The sequence below is a fragment of the Canis aureus genome, chromosome 19 (genome assembly GCF_053574225.1).
Source record: "Canis aureus isolate CA01 chromosome 19, VMU_Caureus_v.1.0, whole genome shotgun sequence".
Taxonomy (NCBI): Eukaryota; Metazoa; Chordata; class Mammalia; order Carnivora; family Canidae; genus Canis; species Canis aureus.
In genome coordinates this window covers 32868321-32882444 of record NC_135629.1, presented here as the reverse complement: position 1 = coordinate 32882444, position 14124 = coordinate 32868321, and the positions used below count along the sequence as shown (strand labels likewise).

Below are 14124 nucleotides of genomic sequence, written 5' to 3'. Positions count from 1 at the left end.
GCATAGCTGAATCTGCTTTCGAAGCTCTCCACTGAATTCTTCAGTTCAGATTCTGTATTTTTCAGCTCTAGCATTCCTATTTATTTTTGATGGCTTCCATTCCTTTGTTAAACATCTTGTGCCATTCATGGTCTGTTTTCCTAAATTCATTTAGTTGTCTGTATGTTCGTGTAGGTCACTAAACTATAAGAAGACTATTCTGAATTCTTTGTCTGACAGGTCACAGATCTCCATGTCTTTTGGATCAGTTACTAAAGCTTTATTAGTTTCCTCTGGTGGTATCATATTTACCTGACTTTTCATGATACTTCCTTATACTGGTGTGCATTTGAGTAAGTGGTTAAAGGTTTCCTTTGAAATAGATGTATTTAAGCCCCAAGAAGTGAGTTGATTTAAAAGGAATGTATCAAGTATATATTAGAACAGGTAATACCCAAGCATGGTAACGTCATGAGAGTAGTAATGAAGTAACTGAAGTTTGAGAAAGACTAGTTAGTCATCCAGGCCCAAACTTCTTGGCCTGTAGCTTATTGTTTATCTACTCATACCTTACTGCTGCTTTAGGTCTTAGGGGTTATACAATAGGCATAAAACCTCCCTACCGACACCTGACTGTTGCAGGACTACTGTTTCCTTAAGGTTATTAAAAAAAAAAAAAAAAAAAAAAAAAGAAAAAAAAACAACAACAAAACTAGTAACAATGATTAATCATTCTTTGTTCCCCAAATATGTACCAATTTCCAGCCTTCATGCTTCTGTTCATGCTTCCTTCTGCTTAGAATGCTTGGCTTCCCATTTCTGCTTATTGAAATCTTACAGTCTTTTAAAGGCCCAACTAAATGTAGTCTTCTTCATGCAGCCTTTCCTCATCCTGTAGTCAAATGGATTTCTTTCCTGTTCATAGTACCAAGAGACCATCTCTTTCTACTGTGCTTTCCACCACAGTTTTGGTGATATTCTAGATGTTCAAATAATTATATTCTTCCACCCAGTGGATTTTAAGCTCTTTCATGAGAGAGAAAGGAAGAGCATGAATTCTATTCATTTTTATATGACCATAGTACTTAACAAGTGCTATATACACAGAGTAGGCCCATAATTAATATTTGCTGAATTGAACTTAATATTTTAAGCAATATGCCTGTGACACTTACAATTTTGCGCTTGATCATGAAGAGTGGGATTTTTGCATGAAGAGGAGTTGAGGACAGTTCCTTATGGACCGTTGATAAATACAATCTTCTTTTAATGTTCCCTAAATCAGTAATTCTGAAAAAAGAAAGGAGAGAGAAAGATTCCCATCAATATAACTACTACTTCGGATAATCATCAAAATGATATAATTTATCATACAGGCCTGTGCAACAGAGAGATCAAACACAGAATTTAAGAATTGCTTTTTTTTTTCTTTCAAGAGGTAATAAATTTCTTCCTTCAATTTAAAGTGCTCACAAGCCTGAATGTATAAATTCAGTTAATATGCTAATTTATTTCAGTACCTTACACTAGATTTCTACAGTCTTCTAGCCTATGAAAAAATTCAATTTGTATGAACTGAGAAACTGCTAGCCTTTAATAATCAAGCTTGTTCCAGCCCCTTAAGCTTGTGTTATCTTGGGACATACTGTCACCTACTAAATAGGAAAACATTATGGGTTTCTTTCCCTAAAAATGCACCTGTCATTTTATATAGGCTCTTAGTCTGCTTAGAGACAGACACAAAACACTGACTGTCGGTTTCACTTCCTAAGCACATATCTTCAAACCAGAATTATAATACACAAGTTTATTGCTCACTATTCAGGTCAAGCCACAGTGATACCAAGGACATCGAATTTGAACATCTTTAATAGATTTAGACCACAGCCATGATCACAAAGATTAGGTTTGCTTCAAATTGATAGAGGCTCATTTTTATGTTCTGCTTCCTTTAGGTCTCAGAGGTAACAAAGCAGGCTTAAAATCTCTAAACCTGTCTCAGACTGCTATATGGTAGAGTTGATACTTTTTAAAAGACTGTCTTTTTATCAGAGAATAGTGATGGCTCCCTCATTTTTAGCAACTTTATCTAGATGTACAAACTGCTAATTTTCTACAATTAGTAATCCCCCAAGGTGACAACATTTCATTCAAATGAACTGCTACCAATATTTATAGTGTAATTAACTATTTTAAAAGTCAACATAAGCTTTTTCTGTAGCTCTTTCTTATCTCTCCTTGCAGTATACTCTTTTCATTATTTCTTCCCTCTAAAATACATATTCTGTAGAAAAAAACTCTTACTGAACAATGTTACAAATAGGTACAGTATAAAATAGATGGGATGATTTTAGAGTATGCCCCAGACCTAAAAATTCTACCCTATCTGCACTATGAAGTGCCATGAATTTATTTAAAAAGCAATAAATCCTTTCAATATATAGTCAGAGGTAAGGTTAAGATGCAAAAGTGTGAAGTCTACTATAATTTTATATTTAGATGTGTAAGTAAATGTAGTATAATTTTTGCTCCTAGGCAGTGTCTTCAAGTGGGATGAACACATGGGGAGGTGGGGTGGTACACAAGAATCCAATGAAATACAGAAAGAGAATGTTAGAACTATCTTTCATCCTATCCTTTTAAAATGTCGTTTTGGGGCATGTTTCATTATACAGCAGTACCGCAACATATTCCTGTTTTTGAAATAAATAAATGTACCTATGTGGTTAATGTGCTCAAATATTTTACGAATAGGGTACAGGATTAAATATATTTGGATAGCACTGTCATGTTATTAGATCTCTTGTGTGAGAAGCTCTAATCAGGGAGTAGAAGGAAAGACTATATAGGGATTTTGGAAAAGGAAAGGGAAGAAAAAATTCCCTTGCATCATACAAAAAGTTTGGTTGCATCAACCAAAAACCCATTTCAGACACTGTTTTATTAAAGGTTTGCTTTGCTTATAAAGCTAAGACTATGTTATTTTCATTTGAATTGGTATAGATCAAACTCCTAACAGGAATTTGAGGTCTACTCAGAGAGTATGAGCAGACGGCCACTTTATCAACATATAAAATGACAGGAACATTCATTCATTCAGATGTTCAACAAATATTGAGCCAGGAAATATCCTGAGAATACACTGGGGGAACACTATGGTGAAAAAAGCAACATATAAAAGGAGAAAGAGACAAAATAAATGTAAATTATCTTAAATCCCATGAAGATGACAAGTAGGAGACTGAACTAGAAAACATGAAGAAATGACTATTTGGACAGTAAACCCAGCAGGGTTAGGTAGGACTTGGTAAAAAAGGGACATGAACTAGAAAGTCTAGGCAAGAGCCAAATCATGTGGGATCTTTTAGCCAAGGTAAGGGGTTTTATAAATTTATTGTTCACAAAAAGAGGCTATTGGAACATCAACATTCTACCTTGCATGATGAATGGATATCATAAAAACCAAATAGTTATAGTATCTTTTATTTCTTTATTGAGGCAAAATATGTCTAACTGGAATGTGGATTTTAGCATACAATCTCAAGTGCTTTGATAAATGTATATACTGATGTTATCACCACTCCAAACAAAATATAGAACATTTTCATCACGCGAGAAAGTTATTCTCCTGGCCCCTTCTAGTCAATCCTCATTCCTGATTTCTATAATCATGGGTAAGTTTTGTCTGTTCCTGAAATTCTCGTAAATGAAATGGTGTAGCTGGGATCCCTGGGTGGCACAGTGGTTTAGCGCCTGCCTTTGGCCCGGGGCGCGATCCTGGAGACCTGAGATCGAATCCCACGTCGGGCTCCCAGTGCATGGAGCCTGCTTCTCCCTCTGCCTGTGTCTCTGCCTCTCTCTCTCTATCATAAATAAATAAAAATTAAAAAAATTAAAAAAAAATGAAATGGTGTAGCTTATACTCTTTTGTGACTGGTTTTTTTCACTTAGCACATTTTTGAGATTCATCCATGCTGTAGCATGCACCAATAGTTCCTGTCTTTAATTGCTGAGTCTTGTATGGCTAGATAATTTATCCATCCATTCTGTTGTTGATGGGCATTTGTTTCCGGTATTGGTTTCTTACAAAAAAAATTTGTGTGAATATGCTCAGAGTGTTTTTGTGAACAAGTATTTTCATTCTCTTGATAAGTAGGAATAATTAGGAAATAATTCCCCAAAGTGGTTGCAGTGGTTCCATACTCTCACCAACTCTTGGTACTATCAGACTTTAAGCATTTTTTGGAGGGCAGAGGGGAGAGAGAGAGAGAGAGAGAGAGAGAGAATGTGTGAGTGCACATGTGGGGGTAGGGGAAAAGGGAAACAAAAAGAGAGAATCCCAAGCAGACTCCACACTGAATATTAAGCCCTATGCAGGGCTTTATCTCATAATCCTGAGATCATGACCTGAGTCAAAACCGAGTCTGATACTTAACTGATCCAGACACCTCAACACATCAGACTTAGATGTTAGCTAATTCTAGTTGGTATGAATGGATATCATTGTGACTCTATTCGCATTTGTCTTACGAATAATGACACTGGCCACTTTTACATGTATTTACTGGTGTTTCTTGTGAAAGGTCTGTTAAGTCAGTTGCTCAGTATTTATTGGGCTGTTTTCTTACTATAATTCTATATTTTGGAATATATATCCTTTGTCAGATACATGCATTGTGATTATTTTCTTGCCTATTATCATAATGGTATCTTTTGTTAACTATTTGGAAATAATTTCTCACAGAAAACGTATCAAGAATAGTGTACAGAAACTCATATACACTTATCTAATAAGCTTAATGATACCTTTTGTTTAGCAGAAGTTTTAAATTTAAGTCCAGTTTATCAATATTTATAATAGGGCTTTTTATGTCTTAAAAAAATCCCTGCCTAGCCCAAAGCTGCAAAGAAAGTACTTTCCTACATTTTCTTCTAGATCTTTTAGTTTTTACATTCTATGATCCATGCAAGATTAATTTCAGCGTATTGTGTGAGGTAGTGGGTGTGGTTCTTTCTGTACTTTTATCCAGTTGTCCCAGCACTATATGTTAAAGACTCTCCAAATTGACATGCCTTGATACTTTGCTGAGAATCAATTTAATATATGTATGTAAGTGTGGATATATTTCTGGGCTTTCTATTGATCTATTTGTTTCATTTATCCATTCTTTCACCAATGTCACACTGCCTTGGTCATTGTAGATTTGTAGTGGGTCTTGAAACTAGACAAAGAAACTCCATCTTAGTTTTGTTTGTTTTTCTGATCCCTGTTTTCCATATATTTTAGGATACACTATAATTTTCTATAAAAAAGTTGTTGAGAGTTTTGGATTGTGTTGAATCTACAGATCAATTTGGAGAGAACAATACTGAGTTACTCAATTCACTTACATGATACATCTGCATTTATTTAGGACTTGTTTAATTTCTTTCACAATGTCTTATAGTTTTTATTTTAGAAAGCTTGCATATCTTTTGCTAAATTTACTCGTATTTTGTTTTTTAATATGATTAAAAATGAATTTAAAAAATTCACCAACCAAATGCTACTAGCATATGGAAATTCCACTGATTTTCGTATATAACTATTTCTGTGACCTTGCTTAATTCACACATTCGTTTTAGTAGTTGTTTTGTATATTACTGAAGGATTTTATACATAAACAATTATGTCTTCAGTGAAAAGACTTTCACTTGTGCTTTCCTTCCTTCCTTCCTTCCTTCCTTCCTTCCTCTCTCTCTCTCTCTCTCTCTCTCTCTTTCTTTCTTTCCTTCCAGTACTGTACTGGCTAACACATTCAGCATATACTAAATTGAAGTGATGAGCACAGAAAACACTGCCTTGTTCTTGATCATAGGGGGAAAATGCTCACTATGTTTCTATACATGTGATGTTAGATGTAGGTTCCTATATCAGATTTTGTATGTTCTATTTCTAGTGCTTTTGAATTTTTTCCCTTTAATTTTTGGTCATGAAAGGGTGTGGAATTTTGTCAATGCCTTTTTTTCTGCATTGATTCAGATCCTATTATTTTTCTCCTTTATTCTGTCCATATTTTGAATTATACGGATTGATTTTCAAATGTGAAATCAACCTTGTACTCTTGATATAAGTTTCAATTATGCTAGTAGCATTTTGTTGAAGATTTTTACATATATTTTCAAGAGGGACATTGGTTTGTAATTTTCTCATAATATCTATGTCAGGTTTTGATAACAGTTAAGCTAATCTCACAAAGTGATTTGGGAAGTGTTTTCTTCTCTATTGTCTGAAAATTTGTTCAAAATGGTGTTAGTTTAATGTTGATAGAATTAACCTAAGTCTTAGGTTTTCTTTGTAGGAAGATTTTGGTTATACATTTAATTTAATAGATTAGTAGGCTATTCAGATTTCTGATTTTTGTTGTTTTAGTTTTGATAAATTGTGATTTTATTGCCATAAAATTGTTCATATTATTTCCTTTATTATCATCTTAACATTCGTAGGATCTGTAGTCGTATTCCCTCTCATTCCTGAGAGTTACATTGGTAACTTGTGATTTTTCTCTTTTTATTTATTTTTTAATTTAATTTTTTTCAAAAAGATGCTATTGATTTTATTTATTTATTCATGAGAGACGGGGTGGGGAGGTGGGGGCAGAGACACAGGCAGAGGGAGAAGCAGGCTCATACAGGGAGCCTGATGTGGGACTCAATCTCGGGACTCCAGGATCATGCCCTGGGCCGAAGGCAGGTGCTAAACCACTGAGCCATGCAGGGATCCCCTTCTCTTTTTATTAATCAATCTGCTTTGGTTTATTAAGTTTATCATTTTATTTTTATTTTTTTAAGTTTATCTTCTTAAAGAAACAACTCTTGGCTTTAGAGAGTTTCTCTATTCTATTCTCTGTTTATAAAAATTCTCTAATCAATATTATTGATTCTATTTTTATTTCTTTGCTTCTACTTACTTTGAGTTTAATTTGTTCTCCCCCCTCCCCCCCAGTTTATTAGGATGGAAAGTTAGACAATTAATTTTAAACTTTTCTTCTTTATCATAAATATTTAAAACACATAAGCTTTCCTATAAGCATTATGTTAGCTGCCTCCCACAAATTTTGGTATGTAGCATTATAATTTTATCAGTCTGAAATATTTTATTTCCCATATGATTTCTTCTTTGAATCTTGGGTTATTTAGATGTGTGCTACTTAATTTCCAAACAGTACAGTCTTTTCTATATATTGGATTGTTATTGATTTTTAATTCCATTCCATTGTGGTCAGAGAACATACTTTGTACAATTTCCTTTTAAAAAAAATGTTATAAGACATTGTATGATTCAGCATATGGCTGGTGAATGGTCTACATGGATTTCCATTGCTTATTTTTAAAAAACTTCTAAGACATTAAAAACCACTTTCCTCAAGTCTACTCAATATGGACCTATCATTTATTTATCTTTAGGGCATTCTTTCATATTTCTGGGCAATTCTGGCACCTAGATCACAATTTTCTGCCACCATTCTGGATAACTTTATCTACCCAGTGAGCAAAATTTAATTTAAACCTAAACCTATTCCACTATGATAACCAACACATCTATTCCAACTTTAAGATCTTCAAATTTTCTTTCTGATTTCATTAATTCATATTCAACTAGCATTAAGTCAATGCCTTAACAGCACAATACAAGGTACTAGAGATATGGAAATAGCTGAGATGTAGAAATCATACTTCAAGTGTAGAGGAAAAATAACCATTCTTAAGTAGCTGTTTTTAGTACATTTCATAGACATTATCTTATTAAGTCTCACAAAAATCCTTTATTGAAGGCAGTATATATTCATTCTCCATTTTATAGAAGGGGAAACTAGACTCCAGAAACTAAGGAAGCTACTAGTCTATGGAAATACAGCTAGTAAGTAGCACAGTGTTAAATTAAACTCGTTTCTTTAAAATCCACTGCCATTTCAGTGATATGATGGTATGGTCACTACCATAACAGGCTGAAGTTCTTTCATTTGTTTATGCTGCATGGCCGCTACTTGCCTCATGCTATGTTAGCACCTTGGTGTCCATACTCACAGAACCACAGCTAAACACTTTCAATACAATTCTTGTTCATCTGATGAAAACCACGTACCCTTTCTCTTCTCCCCTTCTCACGCTTTTAAAACCATCTCCTGCTCAATTCTGGATTCCAGTCTAGATCCAATTATCCAATAGGTCACAAACATGTGCTTTACAATCGTAACTCATGTAAAGCCTCCTAAAATGATGATCCAAAGCCAGCAAAATGAGTGTACTCTGCTAGAATGTGGTAATTTATCTAAAGAAAAAAAAATCTATCAAGCATCGGGGTGTTTTTTCCCTTGGCAAATAATCAGAACAAGTGACTTATATACTTCCATACCCGATGTATGCTTTCTCCAAAGGAAAGGTAGTAATATTATTAAATATTAATTACTTATTAAATATTTTCTATATGCCAATACTGTATTAAGTATTCTATATGCATTATTTCACTTAATGTTCCCATAAACCCTATAAGATACCTATTATTATCTCTACTTAACAGATGAGGAAACTGAAGCTTTAGTTCCCAAAGTCACACATCTAGCAGAATCCAGATTTAAACTCAGATCTAAATGATTCTAATACTTACATTTTTTAAAAGATTTTATTTATTTATTTATTAATGAGAGAGAGAGAGAGAGAGAAAGGGGAGTGGGGCAGAGACACAGGCGGAGGGAGAAGCAGGCTCCATGCGGGGAACCTGATGTGGGACTCGATCCCAGGTCTCCAGGATCAGGCCCTGGGCTGAAGGCAGCGCTAAACTGCTGAGCCACCCGGGCTGTCCTAATACTTACATTCTTAATGACATGCTGACTTTCTTTTGGGCAGACAGTGCCTAAAAACACATCCATAGTAGAATAATCTTTGCTCCTGGCAACAAAATATTTAATATCTGGTAGCTAAGACTCCTATCCTTCACTGTGTTTGGATGAACAGAGCCCACAGTTGCCTTTTTGTGTGTGTGAGTTAACAAACACATTCTGTTAACAAATTCTTGTGTGTGTTTTTGTTAACAGACACGTTCTGTTAACAAATTCTTGTGTGTGTTTTTGTTAACACATTCTGTTAACAAATTCTTCCTTTAAAAATTTGTAAAAAACCCTAAAAACTAAAAACAAAAAACCCTCTGAATGAGGACCATTATTTAACAATGAAAAGGTCATAGGCTAATCCCACTTTCTTGTTTTCCATGTTCTTGAAGGGCACTTCACTGTCCCACCATAGGCTTCATACACTTAAAATCTTCTCAGTTATTACTGAGGAACCCTGTGAATCACTGATGGCTCCCTGTTTTAAACATTTAGGCTTCATTATTCCAATTAGCTGTCAGATCCTATCACAGTCACTTTTCTAGTAGTTTCTTATCTGTTTCTTCCTTGGTTTTCTATAACCACAATGCTTAGTCATTTGTTGCTTTGAACACACTAATCTCTGTGTCTCCACTCTTTTATCTCTCAGTCCATTCTTCATGTGGACCAGCCATGGGGACTGAATGTCACCCCTTAGTTCCAATTTCTTTGGCATCCTATAGCCTAAGGAATAAAGTCCAAGGTTCATTATCTTGTTACTCAAGAACCTCCAAAACCTGACCCTTAGCCACTACTCCATTATCACTTTACACCACATTCCTCAATGTACCCTCTACTCATGTCAGGCTTCATATAATAAGGAGTGTAAGACTGAAACTAGGGTGTTGCAGAGACACCCAGTGAGATCATCAGCAGGGAGTGAAAATGCAGAATAAAGTCAGGGTTAGTTTTGAGGAGTCTTAACATGAGATATCAAGAGCTTGATGGGGGAGATATCAAGACTATATTTGACAAACACAAAAGGATGGAATTGAAGAGCAACATCTAAGTCCCTACCATATGATGCGAGAACCTCCACTCAATTTCACCAATGCTATCTCATTTATTCCTTGCAACAATCTTTTTTTGAAATAAAAGTTAATAATCACATCTTAGCAATGTAGTGAGAGGCTCAAAGACATTAAGCCATTTGTTCATGGTCTCAGAGCTCGTATGTGGCAGCTATCTAAAAAAAAGATAAAGCAAGAAGAATAAAAGGTACATTATTTATAAGCCTATCTGACAATTCCAGAGGATGGAGGTGCATGGCTTAGTGTTTTTGAAAGGTTTCATGCTTACTAGGAAGGAAGGGGTGAGTAACTGGCCTACAATCTATTTAATCCCTTTACAAAAGGGCATTCATTTCAAGAGAAAAGTAACCAGTCATGATCCTTGTAAACATGATGGACCTCTGACAAATATACTAGTGGTGTTGGTTAGAGGGAAAGTCCTTAATAGACTTTTTAAAGGATGTATCTGATCTCTCTAGATTGCTTATGGTTAACAAACTTGGAATCCATGCACTTATGGGGCATGGTTCCTTGGAAAATGTCATATAGGCTAAAAGTGTAAGAATTCCTTTTGAGTGAGTGATACCCTCAAGTGTTGTTCTCTCAAGTATTGCTGAGAGAAGTAATCTGTTGAATTTGGGGAAAAGTGTATTGAGAACGAACTAGAGAGCTGCAATGGTTGTTCCAAATCTCTTTCTGCTTCACATGTGCATCAGTACTGGCTAAGATCTCTGATTCTTGGGAATCTATTTGACAGTTAAAGCCTTTGTGCTATCCCTTTTTTATTTTTAAATTTTTTTAATTTTTTGTGGTTGTGCTGTAGAGTCTCTTTGGGAAGCACACCTTCAAAAGCGGAGGCTGAGAAAAGGACACAGGTGAAAGTGGTTTATAGGAGAGGTGATTCCGTGACACAGGAATGAAGGAAGAGAGAGAATAAGACAACAAAAGAGGAAAAGCCAAGATAAAAATGCACTGTTAACAACACTGCTTAGACCACCAGGGTTCCATTCCAACAGAACATCCAGGACCATGGAGATATGCACAGAACACCTCCCAGAATTGTCCACTTGAAGCATAGGAGATGGCAGCCCATATCTACTAACTCCTAACCCTCAATGGTTAAAGGTTGCCTCCGGGGGGCCTTACCACCCTAGTATTTCCAGGTTATGCTTGTCTGTGGGTAGAGCAGTAGGCTCCCACAGCATCAAAGAAGGTCCTGGATGGCACTGGATATGCGACACTATCCAAGCAAGCTTGCTCCAAAACCACCTACTGCTGTCTCAGCTGACACCAGAGGTGGACCGTGAGGAACACTGGAGTGGGCTGCCACAATGACAATACCAGCATGCTTGCTACTTAAATATACTCCATCCTTTTGTATTTTCATGCCTTTGCTTATGCGTTTCCCTTGGAAAGCCCCTTCTCTCACTCTGCCAACTGAAATTATATTCATCCATCACAGTTTGGGTTGAAATGCCACCTCCTCTTTGAAAAGATCTCAGATCTCCAAATTAAAAATAATTACATCTTTTTTTTGACTTACCACAGCATGTTTTTCAACCTCTATTACTGAATTTCTTTCATTCCCTTTTTGTGTTCTAGGTCAGTAACTATAGTCCATTTTATAGGCCTTAATCTGACGCAAATATGCAAATCTTTTTCTTTGTTTTCATGGGTGAATAACATGTGGTCCTATGTATTTCAGTTTTATCACTTGGTAGTAACATTCTAATTGAGTTTAAAAAGGTTACTAGAATTTGGTATTCCAAAGCCCATTTTAGAGTTTCAAGAAGTCTCTCATTCTAAATTCCACAAAGATATCTGATTGCCTTGAAATATTTGGTAATTTGTTAAAGTTCCCAGTATGCACATGAATAAACACAGATGAAATTTCTGTAGTTTGGCGGAAGAGCAGTTTATTACAAATTCATCATCAGTGTTGTCTTGAGTTGACTGTAGTTTTTGAGTACTGCTACTTTTTTTTTAGTGATCGTTATTATTTTAAAGATTGTTTATTTATTTATTTCACAGAGAGATAGAATGTGAGCAGGGAGGTGGCAGAGGGAGAGAGAGAATCTCAAGCAGACCACAATGAGTGCAAAGCCCCCGACATAGGGCTCAATTTCATGACCCTGAGATCATGACATGAATTGAAATCAAGAGTCAGACACTTAACTGACTGTGTTCAAATTCTGGCTTCACCATTTCTTAGCTCTGTGACACTGGGCATATTATTTAAACTTTTTACCTTAGTTTATTAATAAAATGTGAAAAATAATAGTATTCATAGGATTGTTGTGAGGACTGCCTACATAAGTGAGTATAAGAAAAATGTTTAGAACAATGCCTGGCACACAGAAAACTTTACCTAAGTACTAACCATCAACTTGAGTGGCTGTGTACTCTTAGCTTTTAATTTTCTACTAACTAAAATATTTATTAAGAAAGGTAGCCCGCCCCCCACACTTGGGCTGTAAAGGTTGATAAGAAGAACCACAGAATGGGTACATGGCCTGACTTTGCCCTTGTGGAGGTCAGGGTTTGGTCTGCACAAGATCTGTTAAATCTAACCATCATAGTTCTGATCTCTGGAAAAATTTTTAAAAGCTCATGTGCCCAGTTTAGGACAGAGGTATTAAGACTAAGCCACTCATATGATGATGAGAATTTATTCTACTGTCTTTGCAAAAATAAATATGCAAACCTTCTCTATCTCATAATCAAGAATAGTTGGATTTTGGAGGGAAAACAAAATCATGTGCTAAGCTTAAATGGTTCTGAAAGTACGCTGAATTGCTACTTTAAAAAAAATTAAAATTAGTCATTCATGAGAGATAGAGAATATAAATGCATATGTGTGCCTACTTAAAAGCTTCATTATGCTCATGTGCTTTTTCGGGGACAATTTAGTTGCTGTAAGGAAGGCTGCTTGTAAAACAGCTCTTCAGTTGTAATACAGGCTTGATTTTCACCATCTAAAACCTCCTGTGACCTAACAAAGCAGAAAAAGACAAGCAACACTGGCATTGCTGCTCTTAAACTTAGAGATACTTAAAAAAAAAAAAAAAACCATATATGAGTTAATACGTTTTTCTATCCATAAGTGAGCATTCATAGCTAAGGGTCAGCAATGTGATAGAAAAAGTAATGAGACCATGTTGAGAAAAAATGGGGTAGTCAACAGGAAAATCAACCTCATTTATTATAATATTCTAGTGATCAGCAGGTGTATAACTCTCTCAGCTATGGTCATTAACGACATTCATTCCACACTTAACATCTACATTTGCAAACCATTTGAAAGTAAAATTACTTTTCAATTCAATTTCCAATTTGCTTTTATATCTTCATCTTTGATTGACAATTTTTTTTTCACAATGGCAACTTCAGCAAGTATTTGAGTAAATGGTAGCAACCATCCAATAGCGTAGATAAACTTGTCTATTTAGATTACCTATTCACTTTTCTTCTGTACGTACAATCATTTACAACCACTGAATGTTCAAGTTATAATGAACTTGCAAAACTGGTGTCAGGCTTCTAATGTTTAGATTCACTTATTAGAATTACTTGTTCTTAAAGCCAAAATGGTATCTACTCTTCTTATCATGACCTAAAAATGACCAAATTTGAATGCACCTTCAGTGATGGTACCAGATAACTTCATGTATAAATTACAAGAATAAGTTTGCAAAATAGTATATTAAAGTGTGTACCATGATGTTTGGCTGTGCACTGAAATTTAAAGCCATATGGAAAATGACCCCATGCAGAAAGCCTCCCTTACACATTCACTCCTATGCTTCATCATGACTTCAGGGAATTTTATTCCATCAATTTATCCTGGGTCCCTTCTGAAGAAGTTTAAATTCATTGAGGATTCTTTTGTCCTTTATAAAGAAAAGCAGTAATTCTGAACCTAAGATGCTTTCATATACTTATTAAAACATAAGGTAGCCCCTCTTTTTAGAATTAGCATTCAATACAATGCACATTTCACATGTATGATTTTACATCAATAACTGGTGCTCTTTGAATCTTTCTCTGAATGTCATTTGACCTCCTTTTTAAAAACAGCTTTATTGAGGTATAATTTATATGACATAAAATTTACCATTTTTAGTGTACATTTTTAGTATATTTAAGGAGTTTTGCAACCATTACCAGAACTTGGTTGTCAAACATTCCTAATCATCCAAATAGATCTTGCATACTTGTCTGCAGTCAAT

At 35.2% G+C, this 14124-nt stretch overlaps 1 protein-coding gene across 26 annotated transcripts in view; it reads right to left on the bottom strand.

Moving 5' to 3' along the window:
• Nucleotides 1-14124, bottom strand: part of CFAP20DC (CFAP20 domain containing) — a 261970-nt gene that overhangs the window by 167062 nt on the left and 80784 nt on the right. For 25 of the 26 annotated variants that reach the window (XR_013357811.1, XR_013357810.1, XM_077858281.1 and 22 more), the window contains one exon: nucleotides 1155-1269. Coding sequence is in view for 24 of the 26 variants with exons in the window: in XM_077858281.1 (XP_077714407.1) it covers nucleotides 1155-1269 (115 nt within the window). In the remaining 2 variants the exon portion in view is untranslated. Of the gene's footprint in view, nucleotides 1-1154; nucleotides 1270-11438; nucleotides 11567-14124 lie in introns of those variants that run through there. The other variant, XM_077858294.1, reaches the window with a different exon arrangement.